We start from the raw sequence: 19,614 nt of genomic DNA on the forward strand, positions 1-19,614 counted from the left end.
TTCTGACCGAATTAGCCACACTCACACACACCAAGAAGAGGTCTCCCTCCTATGACACCACAACAAAAATCCTCTAACTCCAAGCCCGTTTGAAAGACATGGACCTAGCTAAGACTACATATCTCCTCACCAAAATGAAACATACATTTTTTAAAGATGGTAACAGAGCTGGCAAAGTTTTAGCGTCCCAACTCAAGGCACGGACGCCAACGTCAAAGATAGCTTTCCTCCACTCAGAAGCAGGTCATAAGATTACCAACCCACAAGATATAGTGGAAGAATTCGGCAAGTATTATAGCAAATTTTACAACCTAGCTAATGCTTATGGTCGGGTGTCATACTACAGACTTTATAAGACTAAAACACAAGCACTTTCGATCAACATACCGATGCAAATGGTTAAAACATTATGTACCTCATATCAGTTTGATTGGAGGCAAACCTACATCACGTACCTGGGAGTTAAACGGGCTCTCCATAGACAAAAAAATTGTAGCCCTCAACTATGCCTCGCTACCGAACATATGTAATTCAATCTTCCAGAAATGGAAGGATGTACACCTGTCCTGGTTGGGGAGACTGAACACAATCAAGATGGTAGTGCTACCAAAGATTCTGTATGTTTTCAGGATGTTACCCTTACAGGTTCCACTACAATTATTCAAAACCGTTCAATCCACACTAAACAAATTTGTGTGGGGAGGCATGAGACCATGATTACCGGTATCACTCCTCCATTTGAGCCCGACAGCAGAGGGCTTGGGTCTCCCGACATTGTTGACCTACTACAAAGCGGCCATCCTTGAGTCAGCCATACGACTTCATGCTCCCAAGAATACTTTTCAATGGGCAGACATGGAGCAAGTCAAACCACACCCAAATACCCTAACGAACATTTTATGGTCACCGAAGGCATACCGCCCAAACACAAACGTATTATACCCTACTTCTGCCCTTACCCTGGAAATATGGGATAACATCAGATCTAACCGACTCGAAGATGACAACTTCTGTGCTCATGCACCTTTAGAAGCATTGGAGACCATATCCCCATGTCTGTCTTTGAAAACATGGACTGATATGGGCATTAAAAGGATCGGCGACCTCTGCTCTCAATCAATGAGTCTACCCTTTCCTGAAATACAGCAGAAATACAAACTACCTAACTCATTTAGTTTTTTATACCTCCAATTGAAGAGCATTATAAATACCAAAGTCACGTTCCCAGCAGACGAGTCCACCTCACGAAATAATCCAGTCATACTACTCCACAACAGGTGTCTCTCAGCCCCAACAAAACCTAAGGCCTTATCTCTTTGCTACCAGACCCTCTTAAACACAGCTCCACCTAGTTCCTTTAAATATGTGACACAATGGAAGAAAGAAGGAATACCCAAGCTCACAGATGAACAATGGCTCAAAGCATTGAATGCGCTACGAGGCATCACATCTTGCTTCTCTCATGTGGAGGCTCACAAGAAGGTGGTCTTTCGATGGTACCTCACTCCGCACAAGCTACATAAAATATACCCCGCAATAGACCCTAAATGCTGGAGATGTGGTGCAGACGAGGGACACATGACCCACATATGGTGGGAGTGCGAGGAGATCAAGCCCCTCTGGACACCAGTACACATCTTATTACAAGACGAAACGGTAGAAACGTACTCTCTTACACCCATAATGAGTCTCTTTCTGATATTTCCTGACACCTGGAGATTGGAATTCAGAAAAATCGCCACTTTGATTATACTGGCGGCTAGAAATCTTTTAGCGTTAAACTGGAAATCTAAGTATTGCCCGATTAACAAAGAATTAATGGACAAAATATACCACCGGTACGAGACTCTCTCTCCAGACTCTCCTGAAAAGACAAAGACAAAAGTGACACTTTGGGCACCGTGGCTGACAAGACACTATCCTTGCAAACAACCTGAGAAAGGCGAAAAGTAAAGCGACATCCCCCCCAAAAGTGGGATAAATACCACAGGTAGATTACGAAATCACACGGGTGACACACTTTAACCAGAACAATCCGGAGACAACCAAACGCACACACACTTAGACAGACGCATAGCAGAACACTGCGTAGACGCATGGACTTGATCAGCCATTCACCCAAATGAGAGGCACTCTCAACATTTAATACAGGTATATGCATTCCCCCCCAGTTACATACCCTCCTCCCCTCCCCCCACACTAAGTTATAGACTCAAGTTGGACAGAGAAAAAATTATTGTCTTCCACAGGCGAGGTCTCTAATTGGTCAGGAATAATTGTATATCTCATCCGAACGAACAGGTGGTAAAGAGGAGGCAAGTAGTTAACAAGGATTAACAAGGGTTACTATAGGACGTAGTTAGAAGCTGGTATAGGCCGCATACGAGATTAATCTAGTTAGTGATTGTAATAAGCAATTTCATGATTGTAATAAGCAATTTAATGAGTACAAGAAGCAATTTACATTGATAACATTGACTGAATCACAATAATAGCTTATATCACACTGTGTTCATCACGGATGCTCATGTATGCTCATGTATGCTCGTATACACTTCTTGATTGTCAGAAAAATGTCACGAACTCTGACTGGAACTTGTAAACTGAAATGTTTATTATCTATTGAATGTGTCCCCCCCCCCTCTTTTCCTTTCTGTATCCCCAATTTACCTTTCTCTGAAAAAAAAATTATATTTAAAAAAATGACGATACATGGGCAAGATCATCACTGACTGTCCAGTTATGATTTTTAAAAGAGCAGACAATCTTAGAAATAAATTAGCCTGATCTTGCTTCCAGATGGTAAAAACAAGACCCAAAGAGGGAAAATGTTGGGTATGAAGAGTAGAGAAGGGTTTTATAGTTGTGGTAACTGCTCAACATGCATATACCAGAAGAGTGTTACCAAAATTTTTACTGGCACCTATACTCAGAAGGAATATAAAATTAAAAAGTTTATACAATGTTCCTCTTCTTACTTGGTTTATATGCTATAATGTGGCTGTGGAGCTCAATATGTGGGCAGAACAACACGTAATAATACGGGAACATTGTAACAACACTGTAATACATGCCAATTCTTCCAATGGCATAATTTTATAGCTATAGGAATAGATCACATGCCAGTTAATTTGAGAGGGGGCAACAGATCTTTAGGATTGACCAAAAAAGAAGCTCAATGGATTTTCAATTTAAAAACCCTCAAGTTAGGCCTTAATATCTTTTTTCTGTACTGTATAATGCTATGTGCAGTTTTTTTAAATACTGTATTATAAGGTGGTATTCATTCTCTATAGTGTGGAGCTTACTTTTTCCTTATACTCTGTACAAGGATTTGTGGGCAGTGCATTAGAATAGGGGGAGGGGGTAGTGTATTAGATTGGGTATGCATGGAGGCGCTCAATGCTCCCCATGGAGATGCTGATTGGCTGTGCAACATTTTGCCACATATGCACAATACTCTACCGTACCTTAGAGAGACAGAGATACACCCTCAACTCTAACGGATTTTATTTTAGAGGGCCTTGACATTCTTAGCAATAATTATTTTTGACTCATTTTATGACTCATTTTATATGCAACAACAAGGCACAGCTATGGGGACGAAGGTAGCCCCAAGCTACGCCAATCTGTTCATGGGCGATTGAGAAGACAACTGTATTGGGTCTAACATACAATGGAAATCTAATATTATTTTATACCGTAGATATATTGACTATATGTTTTTTTTGTTTTTTGGAAGGTACTGATACTGGAGAAACTGACGGAAGCCAAGCACAGAGAAGTGGACACATACAGGGAATTCCCGTACACACACAGCTGTTACACCAGTCACTAAGTAACTAATACTGTGCCCTTTGGCGAAACTATACAGTCACCAACGCTATAATTCCCTATATCTGAATTACCCGTCTATAACATACCCCAGTAACATCGTCTTTACAAACAGTAGTTATACTACGGTTAGCATTGGTTAGAGTACAATTTAAAGTCACAGTTCAATTAGTAGTGGTTATGGTGTTAAAAATACAACATAGACAACAGTTAGTAGTTATTTACAATATCAGTAGTTATTATACATGGTTATGGTACCGTACGCTATAATACAGTTACACACTATTCACACTCTCGGTAGACGGCAGAGCTCACGCTATCTGGCAAGATATACACTCTACTACAACAATCTTTAACACATTTACAATTCCCAACTAATCTATTGCCCAGTACCTTGATGGACTACCTAAAACAATTTACATCCGTTTTGGTTAGCCACGCTGCCCAAACACCACATATAGCGAACTAGAGGGCGGAATTTACACAGAACCCTCTTAGTCTATATACTCTATCAAAAATCTAGTGGGTTCCAAATTTACACGCCTTCCCACTTAGCCAAGATAGGTTGAGATCTAGCGGACCGAATTTACAGACGCCGCTTAGTCTTCCGGTCCCTCCGACCTAGCGAACGTAATATACACCCTAGAACGCTAGTCTAGACAAGACACCGGTGTCCGGCTAGGGCTATTTACACCAGAACCCCGCCTGACTCCAAACCAAAATTAAACGGGCTTACTAAAGGGCGTTTAATTGAGCGGTGCGCCTTCGCTCCTTCCCTCCACTGGAGGGGGCAGATTCCATACACAAATAACCCCTTATGGGCCTACCGCACAATAGGTATCCAATACCCCTAGTGGGTCCACCGTCTAAAACAGTGGTCGTCTTACCTCCTCGTTCCTGAACCTGGGTTCACACTCATCGACGGGGGCACCCCAGCACTTACTACGTAGAGGCCGATGATCTCATGGACAACAGACCAGTGGCGCCGAGACGAAAGGAGGTCCACGCAGAAGTTCAGGGGTGCAGCCGTAGAGAACATGGGCAAAGATAGACCGTCTCACGCCTCTGCTTCTCAACTACCGTTGAACGATGAGCTTCCCGGCCAATGCACCAAATGATACCGGAGAAACTGACGGAAGCCAAGCACAGAGAAGTGGACACAGGTTTCTTCAGGAAGGAAGAGATTCTTTATTCGATTCACCGACCGGGGCTCAGAGGGACTTATGTCACCAAAATACAACAAGATCTGAGCCCAGAACTGACTGTGTAAATGCATAATATAGACATATAGCTCCTCCTATAGTTAACTCTACCCACATATACTCTTTACACAATCAGCTGAACAAAGCCTAACTTCCCTTACCTGTTAGACCACATGGCTCACCCAGAACAATGGAGAAGGGGAAGTGTTTTAAGTTTCTACATTCCTGCACTTGCTCAATACAGTGTTGATTGTATCTTAGCTATGTGTAACTGATACACCAACATTTACACATATGCCACATGGCAATCTTGTCCTAGTAAATTTATTCCACCACAGTACAACAAATTAACTTAACAACTTTTTAGAATTTTTAAACAACAATGACAGGGTTATTAAGCTTAGCACTGAAATAAGCACCACTAAGGTACAATTTTTAGACCTAGAAATCTACATAGACAACGGCAAATTGCACACCAAAACCTTTTTTTTTTTTTTAAAAGTGCACACCAATACTTTTATAGACTTCAGCAGCTGCCATTATCCCCCGTGACTCCGCAGTGTCCCAAAGAGCCAACTTATACAATTAAAATGTAATTGCAATGATAATCAGATTTTTAATGAACAAGTCAAAGATCTCAAGGAAAAAATAAAAGAGAAAAACTATAATGAAAAATATATGGACACCTTAATTGCTGAAATAAATCAAGCAGATAGAAGACAGTTATTACAATACAACAATTTGAAAACACACAAAAAGATTACTCTCCCTATCATTTTAGACCAACAATTTAAGTTTCAAATTAAAAATATAATTACAAAAACATTGGGATATTCTGAAGCGGAAGACATTTTAAATAAACTGCTACCAGAAAAAAACATATATCGTGTTAAGGGGGGCCCCAACCTAAAAACTTGCCTCACTAAAACTATACAAAAAAAAATTGTTCCAACACCCCTTCTTTCCTCAACCAACAAAGGATTCTACAAATGCAAAAAATGCTTGGCATGCAGTAGTACCAACAACGAACACACCAAACTTACAACTTTTATATCAAAATGCTCCCCTTATGAACACAAAATAAATGATTTTATTACGTGCAATTCCAAGAATGTAATTTATTTATTGGAATGCCCGTGCAAACTGCAATATGTTGGCATGACTACAAGATGCTTAAAAACCCGCTGTGACAAACTGCCATTTGCCACTGGGCATTGGAGAGGACTGATCGCTAGCCTCCTGCCCTGCGACTATGGCCCTGGGATGTATTGCCCTTTAAGAATTACATTTGGGCATAATGGATTTTTGAATGCTTTTCCCGGCCCTTTAAATGCTTTGGAGCAGGGTTACAACTTTTAAACTGGCACTTCGAATGCAGTCGAAGTGCCGAAGTCGTCGAAGTGCCGAAGTCGTCGAAGTGACCGCCATTCGACAAACGAACACGTGGCGGCGGCCATTTTAACTTATTTGAATGCTGTCAGCGGTGTGTGCAGCCAAATATATGGAACTGCTTGCGGCTACCCAATTGCACGAGCACCGCTGACCCGTACCTTCTTCGACACTGCGGCTGGAGACTAAGTCCCGTTCGAAGATTCGAACGCTCGTTCGAAGGGGACTTAGTCATTTTCTCAGTGCAAAATAGACCGACCGCACAGCCCAAATCCATGGAACTGCGGCGGTGGTTCATGGGGTCTGCGGTGGTTGTGGTGTCTGCGGAGCGCTTGGAGCCCTCTGTAAGCGCTATGAGCATCCTTCAACAGAGGTACCCAGTCGGGGTGCCAGGTGATCCGTTACACCCGCATTGCCGAGCATTGTAGAAACATAAAAAAGGTTACATTAACCATTCCATGTCCAAAAATGTTTTAAACCACAAGAAAAACACACATTTTTTTAAAATGTTGTGCCATAGAAAAAGTATCCCCCTTCTGGCGAGGAGGCAACCTCCCAAAACTTCTAGGCAGAAAAGAGATGAACACTAGACACTCTGATACCCCAATTGTTAAACGTAGATTTTGATTTGTATAACTTTTTATGAATAATTTATGACTATGACTCCTATTATCTTATGTTCCAGGGTCCCTAACATTAATGTTATCTGGTCCTCTTTCTTGTATAATATTTTTAACCACACCACTTTTACATTTAAAGTGTTTTTTATAAACAATGTATGACACCTTTTATGATCTCATGTCCCAAGGTCTCTCAAATTTATTTTGTCCGATCCTCTTTCTCTTATACAGACTTTTAATCACACCTTTTTTACACTTGCCCAAAGTTTTTATTCTGTATTTTTATAGTTTTTGGAAAGTTCTCCTAGTACTGTTATTTTATTTTTATTTAAATACTCTCACTTTAAATACTCTCACTAAATACTCTCACTCACTTTTAGTTCCTTTCAGGCATGTATTTCTTCCTTTTACCACATTCCCCATGATTCTATGAGGTAGAAGGAGGATCCTGTTCTCGCTTCCTGCAGTCTCCCCTCCCTGTTTCCTCTAATTTCAGGTACTAAGTGTTTCCTATCTCTGTGACACTGTGACCCGGCCAGTCATGTGACATAGGTCATGTCTGTCATCCCCACCATAAGGCCAGCCCTCCTTATCCCCTGCACTACAAGACTGTGTAGGGATGGTTTTTATGGCGACGCAACCCCAGTTAATCATGTGGTTTGGGTTGGGGTTGTCATCTTGTTTGTTTTTTCTATTATTTTTTTTTTTTTTTAATTATAGATGAAAAAAAAATCCCTCTTTTACTTTTTTCACCTAAAAATGCTAGTTTTCAGCAGGGAGACATCTCTTCCATCGTCCAATCCCCTATACTAGGGATTTAGGTATTCCATCCACACTTTTGATATAGGTAAAATTAAGCCAGTGGCAGCCATGTTGGTGTCCCCAATTAACCTAATTTGGCAGCCATTCTTAAAACTACCACATCCTCTAATTTTATCTTCCCCAATTTTAAGATTTATGTTTATCCATTTGATAATTTATACCCATTTATGTCCCCCTCCCATCTGCACCGTATTATTGCTTGTTTTAACAAGTTTTAATATGTTTGATGATGTCACTAATTGTAATGATGTAATCAATTGTATCTGCTATTTAAATAGGATAGGCCTCTGATGCGGTAACACTTTGATAAAGCCTCTTTGCAGGAGAAACACATTAGTGTTTTTTAAAGCTGGTTTATGTTACTGATTTTATTTTTGTCTCCAATAAAGGTTTTATCCATTTATGCTATTGGAGCCTCCAAGCCTATCCATTTATTCTATTTTTTAAATAATATAATTCCTTTCAACTCTCTCCAACACCCCCACTGGAGGACTCGAGGAGTGATATCCTTGGTGGGGATCAAACCACCTACGCCTACATATATTGAGCAATATCCTATTTGCTCTTCACTTGTGAGTATACCTCCATCTTTTATCATTTTATTTTGTATTATCCAGAGAGCACTATTTTGTGTTTCTATCCTCTTTTTTTTATATATCACCAACTATTTGAATACCAGCCTACTGTCATTGGAAAGGAGATACACCTTACTACCACTGGAGACCCCTTTTGAGGACATCCAAGAACCATCTACATATCCATAGGCTGGGATTGTACCGTCCAGGCGCACATATCTGGAGCTGAGTATAGACTCCAGAAAATTGTAAGTGCAATTCCTTGCCCTTCATTTACTATCACTTAAGATCTCAACATACTATCCGTTTCTTTTTCTTTCCCTCCTCCATATCGCTCTAAGCGTAGGAATTCCAACAAAAGCGCTGCTCCCTGATCCTACTATTATAATACTCTCCCTATGCTTTCCTATGGGAAAGCATTGAATTGGCTGAGATCATCAAGTTTAATGATCTCAGCCAAAGGTAAGAACACACTCAGGGGAGGGTTGAACAAAGAGAGATAGTAGGCGCTCGCTATAGTGATCTGGCAGCAGTATACAGAACAAGGATTCCCCAACCTTGTGAGTGAATAATAGAAAGAAGGAGGGCGTATACCGCGCCTATTAGTTCAAATTAAAATATACAGAAAATACATACATATGTTCTTGGATTTTCCAATAAATCGTGACCTCAAAAAAAAATTAAGACAAAAAAATAATAGTGCAATACAGCAAATTTTATCTTGAAAATAAGTGATTAGTAACTATGTACAGTCCACTCACATGGAGATGAGCTATAACAGAGCTCTACTGTGAAGCGCTTGGACGGTACAATCCCCGTCTTTGGATTTGTAATAGTTGCCACAGATGTTCTCAATATGCCATGTGCGTAGTTCTTCTGAAGAAGCCTATTAGGCGAAACGCGTTAAGTGGGACTATATTTTATATTAACATTTTATTATCCATTGTTTTGTTTATATATATTAAAGTATACTTTTAAGTTACTTTTTAGACTTAATATCTTCATTTCCTGGTATCCTGTATATCCTTGGTGGGGATTATACCACCCAAGCTGTTTACACCAGAGCAGGTCACATGCTCTGGAAAGTGTAAGTACAATACTATTTATTATCTACTATATCATTGGTACTTACTTCACCATATTGCTGCTATCTTTCTGTCTTTTATACCAACTACACACATGGCATATTGAGAACATCTGTGGCAACTATTACAAATCCAAAGACGGGGATTGTACCGTCCAAGCGCTTCACAGTAGGGCTCTGTTATAGCTCATCTCCATGTGAGTGGACTGTACATAGTTACTTATCACTTATTTTCAAGATAAAATTTGCTGTATTGCACTATTATTTTTTGTCTTAATTTTTTTTTGAGGTCACACTCAGGGGAGCGCTGGCAGCCTTAGGCCTGGGGGGCAAAACCAGTCAAGTGGCCCATTGCACCACCAAATCAGTTCACCATCCATGCCCACCTTTTCCTGGTTTTATAACGGATATTGATGTTATGCTAATCAGTAGCTCTTTGTCATACCCGCTCCTTCACGACTCTGACTTTCAATGTTGTCAGAGCACAGGCTGAGAATCTTTGAGCCTGTGCTCTGACTCACTAACTGAGCGCCGAAACCACGAGGGAGAGGATTTAATCTTACTGCACCTACTGCTGGTGCGCATCAGTGGACCACCAGCGAATCATTTAAATTGAATATGCTGGTGTCCCCAACTTGTGAGCTGTGTTGTCCACCGGGCATCTCTGTTGTCATGGCACCCTGCATGACCTCACAGCGCGCACACCCCAATGGCTGACCCTGCTGACACACACTGACGTTACTACTTCCCTCAATATTAAAAACAGACATCAGAGTAAACACCAATAAACTGTGGAGAGCTGATCCCCCCAAATTTATAAAGATTTGCTTACTGGATTTGTTGTAAGATTAAATGATGCCTCCTCCTCTCTCTCTCTCCCATGCGCTGCTCTGTAGGCTGGGAGGAAGTGAAGAGTAATCACATTCTCCCAGCACAGCGCCACCTGTGGCTGCATAGGGAACAGCTGTTTAATGTAATGCTTGCAGGACGGCCAGCTGCCGCAGAACCTCTTTGTTCATGTCACGGCAAAGGGCTCCAGTCACTGCTTGTTGTGAGTGTGAGCTACTGTAAATTAGGGGCAGAGGGCACTTGCACTGCGGTAAAGACGGATCTGGGCAGGAAGAGAGTGCTGTGCAATCAGTGCACTCCCCTCCTGTGGGTCACCAGTAGACTAGTGCACCTGCCTAGGATCAGAGCCGGTGCAAGGACTTTTGCCACCCTAGGTGAAAAATTTGTTTGCGGCCCCCTCATGTGACATCACAATGCCCCAACTATATGATCTGCCATATGAACTAATGCCAATGCTGCACACAGTGTGTGTTTACATTAAAAAGCCTGCAGGGACCGGCTATAGACACCAGAACCACTTCATTAACCTTTAATGTGAGGTAAATTATAGATTAGTGTCACTAATAATATACTAGATTGCCTACTTACAACCAGATGAGGATGATGATGGGCTGCAGTTTTGCTCCACTGGTCTGGTGTAGAACAGGATCTCTGGAGGCTGCTTGTAACTGTGGTCACAAAATTCAAAGTTCTAGCAGAATGGGAAGCAGCTCCATTTTTTTGGGGCCCCTTACACAGCTCAAGGTCTGGACCCCAGGGCCTGACGGTGAGTATGCCCATAAGGCCCGCCTAAAAGTCCACCTACATGTTCCACCCATGAGTTCGCTCACAGGGAGTGGAGTGTGTAGGGGATGTGTTATGTGTTATTGTAGAGGATCTAATGTGTGTGCTTATGGTATGTAGTGTATAGGGATACCAGTTTGTGTAGGTGATGCAGTGTATTTGTTTGTAGTGGAAGCAGTGTGTGTTTGTGTATAAGGGATGTATTGTGTGAATCTGTGTTTGTATTCATAAGGGATGCAAGGTGTGTGTCTGTAAGTGTGTGCATTGAGTGTGTGTAAGAAATGCATTGTGTTTCTGTGTATATGTAAGAGAAGCAGTGTGTGTGTTTGCATGTGTAATAAAATCAACAAGATAATGTCATCTGTTTTTTTACAGCTGTGCAACAGCATACATTCACCATTTCAGACCCATTATAAAACTTTTCTTAATATGTCAAGGTAGTTTGATTGAAACATTGGTTATATGCAAATGCAAGTCTCCTTAAAATAAATCTGCTCTTTTGTTTACTTTAAAGCCCTACCATCGTCGGGACATCCAGTGTTAGGCAACATTTTTTATACTGTACTTTTCTAAATAAACCTACATTTCTTTGAAAACTGAAGTTTGTTTTTTTGCGGCCCATATAAACTTAAACCTTGTTTATTTGGCCTGTGTTAGCCTTTGTGTTTGACATGCCTGCACTACACTTATTAATCAGAAATAATGAATTGACTCTTTTTGTGTTCCAGTACATACCACATAGTGTTATAAAAAGAGTCAACCTGTAACACTGGTCCCTTTTCTAAGTGGATGAAAACACCAGAATTTCAAAACCTGATGCTTTTCTCTTACAGGAGATCAAAAAACATAAAATATGTTTGATCAATTTAGATATAACAGCGCTACACCGTGATTAAGTTAAATTTTCAGTCCATATAGAGTCTGTACATATGACTAGAAATAAAGCAGCTTCTACACAATATTTGAAAGTTTAATGAGTGCACTGCAATGTATATATGCACATATAAACACTCAAACGCACTGTATCACTTACAGAACTTGGTCCAATCCAAAAGTTTTCTTGCTGTACATATTTAACATTTTCGTAAACCCCTCTATTCCTCAGCACCTGAAACAAGAAAAACTATAGATTATCAAAAAAATCATTTTTTTGACTTACAAAGTAAATTTAATTCAACAATACAATTGAAGAATTAGACAAGTTCTATTAAAAACCATGGACAAATACAACATAGCTTTGCCATAGCCAGATGTAGAAAAAAAAATCAATCTTGAATTCATAAATTCTTCTTTCTTAGAGCAAGTGAGCCTCGTCTTCTTAAATCTCTCACCTTAGCCGCTCACCTGAAGCTTTTCTGCTGCTCTATTTTGTAATGAACAACACACATCAATTGTGCATTTGGTTGTAATTTGGTTGGTTACTTAAACCTGAATTTCTGATGGCTCCCTCTGACGACTCTTTGCTTTTTCAGGTTTTTATAAGCCCTTAACCCCTTAAGGACACATGACAAAAAGACAATTATTATTCATATGTCCCTCAAGGTCCCAGATTTAATATTTTTAGATAAACTTGTACATTTTTGTTTTTTTAAATAATAACATATCAAAAAGTGTATCAAAAATATATCAACATATCAAAATATATCAAATTTAAAATAATTTTAAAAGTGTATCCAAAAATATTAAAGAATTTGAAGAAGCTTATCCAAAAATATTAAAATTGAGTCAAATAGAAGATGGAGAATTGGGAATCCCACAAATGAACAGACTTGTACGAGCATCTCTACTATCTCATGCATTACGCACTTAACATGACTGATCTCTAGAAGAGAGTTGGTACAAATTAGAATCCAAACATACAGACAAATGGGGAAGGAAGGGGAACAATGCATGCCGCAAACAAACTGACACGCTAAAACGCTGCAGCTCCTCCATGCTCACCAACTCACTGATTGCTGGAGGGCACTCAACCTGACAATGCGCGAGTATAAATTTTATTCCACAACCCAAGACACCTACAAGACCAGATCATTTTTTATGCACCTTGCTTCCCTCAATCTGCTGAAAGGCTCAGACATCCTCCCAAGGAAATGGTTGAAGCAACCCAATACGCCTCAGATTGCAAGCCTCTTTCGCCCTCACCATGGATCCTGGAGACTGAACGAATCGATCCTCTCGGACCAGACGCTGGTGCAAGAAATGGGACAGGCAATAACGGTTTACTTCATGACCAATGTGTCAGGATTACAATATGATCCAGCACAGAGAATTCTGTAGCACAGAGGACTGATAGGTAACGTATACCGGACCTTAGAATGGCCGGACTAACGTACCAAAGAATAGACAGGTATAGCCAAGGTCAAGGGACACAGAAAGAGACACAACAATAAGGAAAAGCCAGGGGTCAGGGATGCCAGAAAACAAGGAAGTCAAAATCAATGCCAAAGTCAAATAAACAGAATCAATAACGCGCTCTTGGACAACCACAAGGGAAACCACGACAGGGCACTGAGCAAGAGGAGAACTGGGCCTAAATACCCTGCCTGTGGATCTGATTAGTTGTAACCGGCCTTTGACCCCAAAGGCAGTTACCAGGTTGCTATTTGCATGATTGCTGCTCAGCACAAACCCTCCTGTGGATTGATTGCTGCGCGGCACAACTTTTCCTGTCAGGACAGTAATTTTGCTCGGCACAACTTTTCCTGTCAGAACAGTAAATGCCATTAATCACATTTTTATGTGCGGAATACGTGACACAATTAAACCCTGGACTCCAACACTCTGAATTGCTGGTAGCACAGAGATCCACGTCCACCTCATTGCCCGATGGTCAGCCAGGTAGCGGGCGGGCACTCAGGAGATATCCACCCAAGGTAGGGACATGGCTGAACTAGAGCAGCGACAAACTCATGCTGGACAAAACTGTATATAGGGATCTTCTCCTACAGAGGGGCTAACTTACAACTCTACTCAATCAATCAATCCAACGCTCCTACCAGCAATTTCACCATGTTGTACATGAACATGGCAACAAATGTGGACGTCTCCTGGCCACACTACACAGGCACAAACAAACTGAACTATACATCAAGAACCCCACACAACATTTACACCATTTCCCAGACAAGATTTTGCTGATATTCCTACAATATTACCAATCGTTATACAACATAGCGGCGGACCGGCCACAGGAACCAATGACTAAGGTGGCGGAGATTCAACAATACCTCACAACCACGACCCTACCACGACTGGAGAATCATAACTTGGAATCCCTGGAGGCACCCATCTCCATGGAGTAACTCGCCTACAATCAAAACATCACAGAATGGTAAATCACCGGGACCGGACGGCCTGCCCCTGCTAAACTACAAGACATTCTGCATGGAGCTACTTCCAAAGCTGTTGAAAGCAGGGAATTCCATCTTGGAAGATGCCAGACCCTACCCGCAATTCACGTCAGCCAATATCACATTCTTGCCCAAAGAAGACAAAGACCCCACCCTGTGCCAGAGCTACCAACCTCGATACTAAACATGGACCTCAAGCTTCTTTCCAAGGTTCTCCTTGGTCGCCTCTTCCCCCTACTGCCAGACACCATCAAACTGGAAAAAACGGGGTTCATCCCAGGAAGGGAGATCCAGGACAATACTATCAGAGCACTAAATCTGAGAGCAATTGCCCACCACAGAGACTCCCCAGTTCTGCTCCTGTCCACAGATGCGTAAAAAGCGTTTGACAGGGTAGACTGGGAGTTCATGTTCGGAGTCCTGTGTACACTAGGCATCGGCCCAAACACAGGGCTGCCCGCTCTCCCCCATTCTTTTTGCACTGACGTTAAAACCATTCCTGAACAGGATTAGGAGCAACGAGGCCTTACAAGGCATATGGGCAGAGAAGACCGAACACAAAGTTCTGACCTACGCAGACGATCTGCTCTTTGCGGTGTTGGATAAGGCCTCCACAATGCCAAACATCATGGTAGGATTCGAGGAATATGGCGCACTCTCCAACCTATGCATTAACTATACAAATCTTAAATACTAGACCTGTCCCCAACTCCAGAACCGCACCGGAAACTCGCACGCCGATTCCCATTTCATACTGTCAGACTTTGGAAAATACTACCTGGCAGCCCATTTCTCCAGAATCAACAGCTGGACAACCCTGTGGAGCGGAAAAAAATGGGTCCACCTGAAAACCTGGGCCATGCCGTGGATAGACAGGGGACAAGAAGATGGCGCAGCTGCACCGAACCTATTTAGCAAAGCAACGCTCACCATATAGCATAGATATGGACCCAAATATTACCCAACAACAACACCAAGCCGTCTACTCCCTCTACGGAGCAATCCAGACCTCCCGATTGGCGCACAGGGTTCACTGGGAGGGATATTGAGAGGAGCCCCCATACCCAGGATGCAAGATGTCCTGGGACAAGACACGATCATCCGGACACTGGCAGAGCTGTTCCCAGACACGACACACACACTACTTCATTCGCTGACGAGGCTGCAAATCACGCGATACAAAAACCTAGCATCACTAGGGAACTGACAGACTGAGCGCATATGCCTACAAGACATCATGGTTCCTAAAAGTGTTTCCACTTTTGCTAGTGATGAACTGCTACCTACTACCGCCACCCTGCATGAGAAGCTGGGAGGAGGACCTCCAGCATACGTTCACAGATGCAGAATGGGACAAGATGCTGACTCTCATACAGAATACACCGTCGTCAGTGCTGGTACATGATTATTCCTACAAGATCTTGATGAAGTAGTACCTGACCCAGTCCACACTACATTAAAGAGACCCAGGGGCATCAAACCTCTGCTGGCACTGCGGAATAGAAAGAGGCACATTCCTTCACGTGTGGTGAACATGCTGATTAATCACGCCATTCTGGGAAACGATTAGCCAAGTAGTAGGGAGACTATACTTGCTGCATCGCACAACCAATACAGTACAGAGGTACAAACTCTTGGTGACACCATGACTCTTGAACGCAGCTAAAGTTGTAATCCTGACCTGCTGGCGCCAGGCGAAGACCCCTAAGATAAAACAGTGGGTGGAAGAGGTTCAGGACACCAGGAAATTTGAAGACCTAAAGCTGGCATGGTCAAAAAACAAGAACGATATACTAAATGCTAGTTCTACTGGCTGGTATTTCTGACTTCAACGGACTTCGCCAGGATCACGAATGGCTAACTGCTCCACACCCACCCCCCTGCTTCCTCTCTTTTCTTTCACTCTCACCTCTCTTCTCTGACATCATCTTCACTGTCCCCCCGCCTCTCCACCCCCCCCTTGACCACAATTCACAAAGCTGAGTGCAGTTGGTGCCTGAAGTACCTCCGAGTCGGTGTGCCCCACTGTGGTTGGAGCGAACATGACTGGTGTAGGGGAGGGTTTAAGCCTTACAGTATAGCAACATGCTCGGTATGGAAAAAAAGGTGAAAAGGTGCTCAGTTGACAGAACTCAAAGATAAAGGCCAAACTAGTCATGACCCGACATATCGGGGCTAATGTGACACCACAGCCTATGATGATTGGATTACTCTGATTTAACATTTACTCTTCCTCTGTGTAGGGAAATCCATTGCATACATGTGCAGTGCTATGCCTAATATGTTATCAATGATTGTTGCTATTGGATAACTCGGATTCCAACAGTTAATTTTCCTCTGCGTAGGAAAATCTGACTTTTGTATATTGCTGTATCAATAAATATCTATTTCACACAAATTAGAATCCAAAAAAATAGGTCCTTTTAAAAGTGTCCCATCAATTTTCTGGTTTCCTCATTAAACCATTAAAAAACAAAACTAGCGCAGAATATACCAAAGCCTGTACTCTTGTAATACCTCAGGCTCATCCGTTAGCCGTACCATCTCCAGGAGTGTGTGTAAATAAGTGGGAGTCTCCCCCCGTTATACCTCTGTGAGTATTTCTCGCATGTGGTACAGTGGTCCGGATCCAGTAGATCCATTACAGGAGATAAAATAGAAGGATCCAGTCTAAATATATATATCCTGCATGATCAGGCAGCCCTCTATAACGAAATCAGTAGCACGATCGTTAGATCTAATTGAATGCAGGAGGGACGCCCCTCTATGCAGTCATCGATGTCTTGTACAGGGACAAGCCTGTGTGATGAACAAATGGACGGCACCATAGAGAGTTGAGTGTATGAGAGAGACGCGCTCTCTAATAAAGTGACCAAACTCTGTGTCAGCGTCCGGCTGATAGCCTGAGCGGGCCACACCCGTTAATAACCAAACAGAAGAGTCTACATCCGTGACCGGTTCTCTCTATGAGAATGTGTCACTCCAAACATGTCCTCTGTATCCAGCTCAGTATCGGGCTGAGGTTGAAGGAGGGTCGCGCCCTCAAATAACAAATCAGTGTACGGTTCTGTATATGAGAGGGGTTTGCTCTCTGTTCCTGAAAATAAAATATAATTCTCGGATCGAGGTGATGGAGGGCTGCACCCTCTTGTGATCCAAACTAGAGTGTTGCGGTCACCGGCCCGCGAGCCTTACGGCCGTGCCCGACCGGCACGACCGTACCGACTACACAAGCTTACCTGCTCGTCGGCGAGCCGGGGACCGCGCTCTCAGTTCTTCCGGGCATCTCGCCCGAATCCAATATGGCGCCGACCACGCGGTCGCGTCTATGGATAGCCCCGCCCCCGAGAGTTATACCAACGTGTGCGTGACGTCACGACGTCAACGCACACGCACGTTTTGGGGTCAGAGGTTGCCCTCTGACCAATCATAGCCTAGAGAGGGGTATTTAAAACCCTAGCTTTTCCCAGAACTTTGCCCTGTCGTGGTTTCAGTTTCCTGGTTTCCTGAGAGTGCTATTTTCGTGTTTCTGATTTCCTGGTATCCTGATCCTTGGCGTTTCCCTGGTTATTCTGATCTCTGGTTTCCCTGACTTGGCTTGTTTAATCGGTATTGAGTATTTTCTGGCTTCCTTGACCTCGGCTTTCCCTTTGACCATTCTCTGTCTCTAGCGTATTAGTCCAGTCATTCTAAGGTCCGGTTTACGCTCTATCCTGTTGTTATTTTCCTTTTCTTACTTATGTATATGTTTACATAGTTTCTGCGTGCTGGACCATATTACTAGCCGTGACATAGAGTCCCTTAGAGACTCAGGGTAACCAACTGCAGGGGTACACCAATTACCAATATCAGCATACCGACCACGAGACCTCTCTCTGAATCGCTCACCTGAGAAGGAATCAACTGGTAGTAAACCAGACCGATGGCAGATGGGATAGTATACAACCTCGGGCCATGTCCATCCTTAACAGAAAGAGATGGTGCGAAAATGCAACCTTCGGAAACAATGATGGAAACTACCAACTGACCACCCGGATCCCGCGCGCGAGGATGACCGTCGGTAGCCTGAGGGAAATTGGAGATGTTCTCCACAATGCACGAGCACCCGGGAGGTCGGAGGAGGTCAAGTCAGGCCTCTCGACGACCCAAGCGATAGGAAAAGGAAGGCACGAAAACAAAAACAATAATAAATGTAGATATCTCGGATAGAAGGCAAATAGTAGGCCGGAAGGCAAGTCATGTAAGCCCCACAGGGCCAGGAGCTAACCTTACGCAGGAATAACTACTGATATCTAGATGGATACCTGGAGGCAGTTAGAGGGTTAGTTGTTAAAGACAAGGAAACACTGTGTCCCCCTGTAGGCGTCTGAGTACCAGTCCCTGCCTATGCAAAGTTCTCCTTGGAGATGTGCCGTTGCCGGGCTGGTGTAAACCGTGGATGCGTGCCCGGGGTCTTCATAAGAAACCTTCAGGCATAAGGTTTAGGGCCTTCACCCTTCCCACCATACTCAGGTGACCATATACTGGTGTCCTCTTGGATAGTATGGCAACGGTGCTTGCCTGGACATCTGCCTATCTCCATGTCACTAGTGGGTACTGGGTTTTCCTCAGTGATATTCCCCCCAAAAGGGGGTTCGGCACCGATAAAGCAGGCCCGTCAAAAGGGCACAGGCCCAGCAGGCCAAACGAATCGGCACAGAATAGTTGGCCAATCAAATAGGCACAGACATAGCTGGCCAATCAAATAGGCACAGACATAGCTGGCCAATCAAATAGGCACAGACATAGCTGGCCAATCAAATAGGCACAGACATAGCTGGCCAATCAAATAGGCACAGACATAGCTGGCCAATCAAATAGGCACAGACATAGCTGGCCAATCAAATAGGCACAGACATAGCTGGCCAATCAAATAGGCACAGACATAGCTGGCCATTCAAATAGGCACAGACATAGCTGGCCATTCAAATAGGCACAGACATAGCTGGCCATTCAAATAGGCACAGACATAGCTGGCCATTCAAATAGGCACAGACATAGCAGGCCATTCAAATAGGCACAGACATAGCAGGTCATTCAAATAGGCACAGACATAGCAGGCCATTC

At 42.9% G+C, this 19,614-nt stretch overlaps 1 protein-coding gene across 3 annotated transcripts in view; it reads right to left on the reverse strand.

The window, feature by feature from the left end:
• The window catches only part of RHBDF1 (rhomboid 5 homolog 1), an 864,530-nt gene that overhangs the window by 463,344 nt on the left and 381,572 nt on the right, over window positions 1–19,614 (reverse strand). For all 3 annotated transcript variants that reach the window (XM_063430225.1, XM_063430226.1, XM_063430227.1), the window contains one exon: window positions 12,192–12,266. In XM_063430225.1, coding sequence (XP_063286295.1) covers window positions 12,192–12,266 — 75 coding nt within the window. The remainder of the gene's footprint in view (window positions 1–12,191; window positions 12,267–19,614) is intronic.

The sequence above is a fragment of the Pelobates fuscus genome, chromosome 8, assembly GCF_036172605.1.
Source record: "Pelobates fuscus isolate aPelFus1 chromosome 8, aPelFus1.pri, whole genome shotgun sequence".
NCBI classification, from domain to species: Eukaryota; Metazoa; Chordata; class Amphibia; order Anura; family Pelobatidae; genus Pelobates; species Pelobates fuscus.